At 44.0% G+C, this 8,463-nt stretch overlaps 1 protein-coding gene across 3 annotated transcripts in view; it reads left to right on the plus strand.

The window, feature by feature from the left end:
• pbx3b (pre-B-cell leukemia homeobox 3b) overlaps positions 1-4,871 on the plus strand; it is a 105,921-nt gene extending 101,050 nt beyond the window's left edge. For all 3 annotated transcript variants that reach the window (XM_060882068.1, XM_060882070.1, XM_060882071.1), the window contains one exon: positions 222-4,871. In XM_060882068.1, coding sequence (XP_060738051.1) covers positions 222-314 — 93 coding nt within the window. In that variant the 3' untranslated portion in view covers positions 315-4,871. The remainder of the gene's footprint in view (positions 1-221) is intronic.
• Positions 4,872-8,463: the final 3,592 nt, after the last annotated feature.

Below are 8,463 nucleotides of genomic sequence, written 5' to 3' on the forward strand. Positions count from 1 at the left end.
AAACATGCACCCCTCAAGCATTTTCTTTTATATAATTCCTATGGATGCATGAACATTTTCTATGTGCTTTGGCCTGATGTGTAAGGAATTGATGAGGGACAGTGTGTAATTTTATCAACATTGGTTTGATATTTCCATTTATCACTATGTTGCTTCATATATGTCACTTTACTTTTCTAAAGTTTGTTAATGGATTCTCTTTATTTTGTTTTCTGCTGCAGGCTAATGGGGGGTGGCAAGATGCTATGACCCCATCCTCTGTGATCTCCCCTACGGAAGGCCCTGGTAGTGTGCACTCTGATACCTCGAACTGATCTCTGTATTGACACACTGACCAATCAAAGACTGATCAATCAGAGACACCACAAACTACCATCTTCAAAAAAATACATTCAGCAGAACATTTGAAAGTTTTTAATTGAATCTTCTGGTCTCTGTCATTATTTTACTATTAATTACTAATACATTCTCAGATTTTTTTTTGTTAATTACACAGTCTTTTATATTATTTTCTGTGAATGTGCAAATAGATATGTTTTATATCATATACATTTGCAAGTACACATTTTGGCATTTAGAACATAGGAACATGACAGTAAATCAATCCCATTTATTTTAGATAGCTAAATATATTACAAGTGGCATTTTAGAGAAGGACTGCTTTTCATTATATTCCATTTTTTACTCTAAACACATTAAATTAGATAACAAACTTGAGTTTGTCGATAACTTAAAAATAATGTTTGGGAAAATATTTTTTCATCATGGTGTGAGTTTCACATTCAGTGGTATATACCTTTTTATATAACACAAAATACAAGTCTTACAATTAATCCAGTATGTATGAGAACTCTATTTTGGCATGTCTCCATTCAGAGGCATAATGAAAATCATTCTTGTATATAGTATAGCTTAAGAGTATTTATACGTTTCACAAATCCAAATCAATAAATGGCTTCATTACCTCATACTTATAGAATTAATAGAATTCCAGCATTGTTACATTTCTCTAGATTAAAGTTCTCTCACTGACTACCTCTCTTATAATCTTACCACCATTTTAGCTGTTCCATATTGTCATTTTTTTTTTATATATATATATAAGGTTATTTGGGTGCATCTTTTAATACACCCCCTCTAATATAATGTAATGTAAAATACATAATTATAATAGTAATAATAATCCATCCATCCATCCATCTTCTACCGCTTATCCGGGGCCGGGTCGCGGGGGCAGCAGTCTGAGCAGGGACACCCAGACTTCCCTCTCCCCAGACACTTCCTCCAGCTCCTCCGGGGGAATACCGAGGCGTTCCCAGGCCAGCCGAGAGACATAGTCCCTCCAGCGTGTCCTAGGTCTTCCCCGGGGCCTCCTCCCGGTTGGACATGCCCAGAACACCTCCCCAGGGAGGCGTCCAGGAGGCATCCGGAACAGATGCCCGAGCCACCTCAGCTGACTCCTCTCGATGTGGAGGAGCAGCGGCTCTACTCCGAGCTCCTCCCGAGTGACCGAGCTCCTCACCCTCTCTCTAAGGGAGCGCACAGCCACCTTGCGGAGGAAACCCATTTCGGCCGCCTGTATCCGGGATCTTGTCCTTTCGGTCATGACCCAAAGCTCATGACCATAGGTGAGGGTAGGAACGTAGATCGACTGGTAAATAGAGAGCTTTGCCTTGCAGCTCAGCTCTTTCTTTACCACAACAGACCGGTATATCGACCGCATCACTGCAGAAGATACACCGATCCGCCTGTCAATCTCCCGCTCCATCCTTCCCTCACTCGTGAACAAGACCCCAAGATACTTAAACTCCTCCACTTGAGGCAGGAGCTTTCCACCAACCTGAAGGGGGCAAGCCACCCTTTTCCGGCTGAGGACCATGGCCTCGGACTTGGAGGTGCTGACTCTCATCCCCGCCGCTACACACTCGGCTGCAAACCGTCCCAGTGCACGCTGAAGGTCCTGATTTGAAGAAGCCAACAGGACAACATCATCTGCAAAAAGCAGAGACGAAATCCCGTGTTCCCCAAACTGGACTCCCTCTGGCCCCCGACTGCGCCTAGAAATCCTGTCCATATAAATAATGAACAGGACCGGTGACAAAGGGCAGCCCTGCCGGAGTCCAACATGCACCGGGAACAAGTCTGACTTACTGCCGGCAGTGCGAACCAAACTCCTGCTCCGGTCATATAGGGACCGGACAGCCCTTAGCAGAGGGCCCCGGACCCCATACTCCCAGAGCACCCCCCACAGATCACCACGAGGGACACAGTCGAATGCCTTCTCCAGATCCACAAAGCACATGTGGACTGGTTGGGCAAACTCCCATGAACCCTCCAGCAACCTGGTGAGGGTATAGAGATGGTCCAGTGTTCCACGACCGGGACGAAACCCGCATTGTTCCTCCTGAATCCGAGGTTCGACTATTGGCCGAATTCTCCTCTCCAGTACCCTGGCATAGACTTTTCCGGGTAGGCTGAGGAGTGTGATCCCCCTGTAGTTGGAACACACCCTCCGGTCCCCCTTCTTAAACAGAGGGACCACCAGCCCAGTCTGCCAGTCCAGAGGCACTGTCCCCAACCACCACGCGATGTTGCAGAGGCGTGTCAACCAAGACAGCCCCACAACATCCAGAGACTTGAGGTACTCAGGGCGGATCTCATCCACCCCCGGTGCCTTGCCACTGAGGAGCTTCTCAACCACCTCAGTGACCTCAGCTTGGGGGATCGACGAGTCCTCAACCGAGCCCTCTGCCTCTGCTTCCTCAGTGGAAGACATGTCGGTGGGGTTGAGGAGATCCTCGAAGTACTTCTTCCACCGTCCAAGAATGTCCCCAGTCGAAGTCAGCAGATTCCCACTCCCACTGTAAACAGTGTGAGCAGGGCACTGCTTCCCCCTCCTGAGGCGCCGGACGGTTTGCCAGAATTTCTTCGAGGCCAACCGATAGTCCTTCTCCATGGCCTCACCGAACTCCTCCCAGACCCGAGTTTTTGCCTCTGCAACCACCCGGGCTGAAGCTCGCTTGGCCCTCCGGTACCTATCAGCTGCCTCCGGAGTCCCCGAGCCAACCAGGCTCGATAGGACTCCTTCTTCAGCTTGACGGCATCCCTTACTTCCGGGGTCCACCACCGGGTTCGGGGATTGCCGCCGCGACAGGCACCGGAGACCTTACGGCCACAGCTCCGTGCGGCCGCGTCGACAATAGAGGTGGAGAACATGGTCCACTCGGACTCAATGTCTCCAACCTCCCTCGGGATCTGGTTGAAGCTCTGCCGGAGGTGGGAGTTGAAGATCTCTCTGACCGGAGACTCGGCCAAACGTTCCCAGCAGACCCTCACAGTACATTTGGGTCTGCCAAGTCTGTCCAACTTCCTCCCCGCCATCGGATCCAACTCACCACCAGGTGGTGATCAGTTGACAGCTCCGCCCCTCTCTTTACCCGAGTGTCCAAGACATACGGCCGGAGGTCAGATGAAACGTCGTTCATCGACCTCCGACCTAGGGTGTCCTGATGCCATGTGTACTGATGGACACCCTTATGCTTGAACATGGTGTTCGTTATGGACAAACTATGACTAGCACAGAAGTCCAATAACAGAACACCACTCGGGTTCAGGTCGGGGGGGCTGTTCCTCCCAATCACGCCCCTCCAGGTGTCACTGTCGCTGCCCATGTGGGCGTTGAAGTCCCCCAGTAGAACGACTGAGTCCCCAGTTGGAGCACTTTCCAGCACCCCTCCCAGAGACGCCAAGAAGGTCGGGTACTCTACACTGCCATTTGGCCCGTAAGCACAAATAACAGTGAGAGACCTCTCCCCGACCCGAAGGCGCAGGGAAACAACCCTCTCGTTCACCGGGGTAAACTCCAGCACATGGCTGCTGAGCTGGGGGGCTACAAGCAAGCCCACACCAGCCCGCCGCCTCTCACCGTGGGCAACTCCAGAGTAGTAGAGAGCCCAGCCTCTCTCGAGGAGTTGGGTTCCAGAGCCCAAGCCGTGCGTGGAGGCGAGCCCAACTATATCTAGTCGGTATCTCTCAACTTCCCGCACCAGCTCAGGCTCCTTCCCCCCCAGCGAGGTGACATTCCATGTCCCTAGAGCCAGATTCCGTGTCCAGGGATTGGGTCGCCTAGGCTCCCACCTTCGACTGCCACCTAATCCACATTGCACCAGCCCCTTACGGTTTCTCCTGCAGGTGGTGGGCCCACAGGAGATCGGCCCCACGTCGCTCCTTCGGGCTGAGCCCGGCTGGGCCCCGTGGGGTAAGACCCGGCCACCAGGCGCTCGCATGCGAGCCCCAACCCCGGGCCTGGCTCCAGGGTGGGGCCCCGGTTGCGCCATACCGGGCGACGTCACGGACCTTGCTGTATTTTTCTTCATAGTAATAATAATAATGAAAAAAAAATATTATTATTATTTATTTATTTTTTGTTTTTAGTAATAATAATAATAGAAAATAATAATAATACAAAATAATAATAATACAAAATAATATCACATAGAGTGATATAATTTTTGGGTATTGTGGAGGAACATAGGAAACTACTATAAGTAGTACTATACACTTATTAACTTTCTAAATATGACAACAAACAAAACACCCAATCAATCAATCAATCAATAAAAAAGATGAAAAATAGTGTAATGTATAAATGGTCTGGTATGACAGGACCCCGATTTCTTTTATCATTTTTTTGTATTGTATTTGTTCTGAAACTGATTTTAAAAGATGATGAACATTTATTTGTGGCAGCGATTCTAATGTATTATTGATGTTTTGTGTTTCTTTCTAACTAGACTACACCTTGGACTGAACAGTCTTCCTTGTGGTAGTTATGTGGAATTTTGAAAAAGAATAAATAACTTTTCCTTTCATTATGGTGCACATTTGTGATTTTTTTAAATTATTTCCTGCATACAGTATAAAGCCAGATGTGCAACAGCATTTAGTAGACACACTTTTCCAGATATAAATTTCTCATTTATACAACTGAGAAGTCAGAGTTTAAGGCCCCAACAATGGCAACTTCTTTTTTTTTTCAGTGTATATCCATATTGACACAGACCATGATTTTTGACTTTGTACTCATAAATATATTAATATTAGCAATATGAACAAATATCCATTGATAAGTGTACACAAGGGCAAAACATAAGTGAAAAAACATATTTTAGTCACCACAAATTAACAACATAAGTACTTAGAGTTATGGTAAAAAATACATCCTCAATTTATCACTTTCCAAATGACAACTGGGTCAGGTGGCATTAATTTCCCAAAAACTAATCCAACACTCAGCTACCAGGTGGGAAAAAAACCAAGTACTCTCTCTTAGTTCCATAATTATTAAAACAGTGATTAGGTGTTACTAAAAACTGCAGAAGATTAGATAATCATTAAGACTAACTCTATAAAAAAAGTTTTTTTTTTGGCAGTTTGGTGTTCTGGAGCAATCAGGTTTCTGTCTACATCATGCCAAGAAGAAAGGGCATCCGCCATCCGCCATGAACTCATAGAAGCAATTGTTGCTGCTCCTTAATCTGGGAATTATATATATATATATAATATATATATATATATATATATATATATATATATATATATATATATATATATATATATATGGCCATTTCTAAAAAAATTAAATTCTCTATTCTACAAGCGCAGAGCCTTATGAGTGGGGGAATTCAGTCTAAGATCAGACGGACGCCAGTGGAAGGTTTATGATTTGGCCTTGTTTTGTGGCCACATGTCCTGGCAAATTTCGAGTCATTGGTACAATGCTGAACTAGAACACTTTATACTATGATATTTCTGGGACAAATGTGAGGCCATCTATCCGGCAGCTTAAGCTGGGACAATATTGGGTCATGCAATAGGGTAATGATCAGAAACACAACAGGAAATTGACATTTTAACAGTAAAATGTGAGAAAAATATAGGTGCAGGAATGGCCAAGTTAAAGTCCAGACCTCAACCCACTGAAATTCTGTAGCAGGATGGTAAGAGATCTGTCCTTAAACAAATGCCCTGAAATATTAATGAACTGAAGCAATGTTGGGGGCATGGTGGCTTAGTGGTTAGCACGTTTGCCTCACACCTCCAGGGTTCCCACCTCCGCCTTGTGTGTGTGGAGTTTTCATGTTCTCCCCATGAATCGGGGGTTTCGTCCAGGTACTCCGGTTTCCTCCCCTGCTTAACAATTGCAGCTTTGAGCTATTTTTAGAAACAAGTTAAGAATTATTTTGACTGTTTCTTGGCTGATGAGATTAAAATATTCTATAATATGTAAAGATATTATTGTTTGCAGAGAAGCAGACACATAATAATGCTCTATCCCTGTGCACTGGTATGTTGTTCTGGGATCATATGCACTATACTTCTTTCTCCAGACATAAAATTTCTGTCTTTCTATCTTGTGTCAGTGGGCCTCATATATCGATCTCTTATCAAAGATGTGTAAATTGTCTGCCTGATTCACAAATAGATATTCTTTATTCTTTTATGCTTATGTTGAACACATAAAGTACAATGTCCATTCCTGACATAGGTCAAAAAGTTCAAGTGCACAGACAGCTTGGATCATGAAATAAGCGATGAGAGTAAAAGCAGAGAGGTAGAAGTAGAAGTTAATTTGACTCAAAATAAATATGTAGGCTAAATGGATACTCAGGTACTCAAAAAGGATATGAACTTTTCCAAATTTATTTGATTTTCATCATGAGCCAACAGTTGTCTCTTACTGCACTGTCAGAATTCTAAGCATGCAGGTAGAAGCACTGCCTATAAAGCTTCAAAGAACACACATGTGCTAATTTACTCCAGGCCCCATATTTATAATGATTCTAAAAATTATCTCAGACAGCTCCTAATTAAAATTTATCCTTAAAAAGTAGGAATCTTAGCTTAAGAGGAAAATACAAAAACTTTTATCTTAGGGTGGAGGCGGGGCTGACCCCATTGCTATGTATGACATTCTTTTGCAGATGGCGATTGGTTTGTGATGTAGCACACATGGTTCAGGATAAATAAATACGAGACAGTTTGGTAAGTTCTTTATTTTGTGTTTGTTTTACTTTAGAAGCAGTCACATGGAAGCAGCACATTCCATGGTGACTGCTAGCAATGTAAAGCATACAATGTAAGGAGAAATCAATAAATACTTGTATATTAATGTGAATGTTTCTGTGTCTTACCGGTTCTGGAAAAGCCTAAAAAGGAGTGGCCCGCGACAATGGACAATGCCTTTGATTACAGGTAGACTTTATTTTGGAGTGACTTGTAAACTGGGAAAAAATCTGTGAAGTGTAAAATATACTGTTGTTAACAAATGGAGTGTTATGATTGGTCCAAATCCATGACTTAGCAATTGGTGAAAGAGAGCTTGTCTGGATTCATTGTGACATCTTGGAAAGCCAACAAAGGATAGTGAATTGATAAGTGGTCTGTGTGGAATCTTGCTGTTAGAATTCTCGAGTTCATATCAGAGAAGTATTCTGAGTTGCGCTGCTGCCACTATCTCTGAGCTGATATTAGGGAACAGACTGTCAAATAAACATGCAGAGACACTGACTGAAATGCAAAACTCTTCGAGGTTTACTTAGAGCAACTGCAGGAGGTATTTATTATTATTTATTAATAAACACAAGACATCAGCAGGAACAGACATGCTGGTTGATTTGTTATTGGCAGTTTGGCATGTTTATTATAGATGATCTAAACCCTTCTAGCTGAGGGTGGACTAGAAAGAGCAAAGAAGATAAGTGAGACAATACCAAGTGGGACTAAGTTAAACTAATCTGTATAAGAATAGAAAAAAGGCTCACTTGGGGCCTAGATACACACTGATAAATTTCATTGGGTTATGGAATTATGGAATTATTTATATGGAATGAATTATCAAACCCAATAAGGTTGTCACCAGTCATTGTCATGACTCAGGGCTGGGCTGTATTATTAGGAGACATAAAATGCAGCTGAAAGGAAGCTGTGCAGACACAGTGCCATTCCACCCCTAGCTCTGAACCTACTATTGCCAGCAGTTGGGCTCACAAGGTGTGGTGTTGCGACAGGCACATTTGCATTCCTGTATTGGGTCCCTGCTCTGTGTACCAAGAATGAGAAGTCCTGCAATGATAACAACCACTGAGTTACTCTAGCATTAGTGCATTTAGTTTTATCAATCAGCTCATTGTTGGTCACCAGAGTGAAGTGTCACCTAGCCAGTAGGAGTCCCTCTATGGCTTCACGGCATCGTAGAATCTCTTGACTGGGCTCAAATTCATGCTGATATAGAGGACCGTGTGCTCCTCCTATTCAGAGGATAGGGAGAGGACAGCGCTGAATCCTGTGTTGAACACGTCCATGTGCACTAAGAAGGGGAATCTGAAGTTAAGGATCCATAGCACCACTGAACTGGTAAAGGCATCCTTCAGCTGTTGGAATGCCTGCTCTGTTTTGGTGGTC

Source organism: Tachysurus vachellii, chromosome 11, assembly GCF_030014155.1.
Source record: "Tachysurus vachellii isolate PV-2020 chromosome 11, HZAU_Pvac_v1, whole genome shotgun sequence".
In the NCBI taxonomy this organism is placed as follows: domain Eukaryota; kingdom Metazoa; phylum Chordata; class Actinopteri; order Siluriformes; family Bagridae; genus Tachysurus; species Tachysurus vachellii.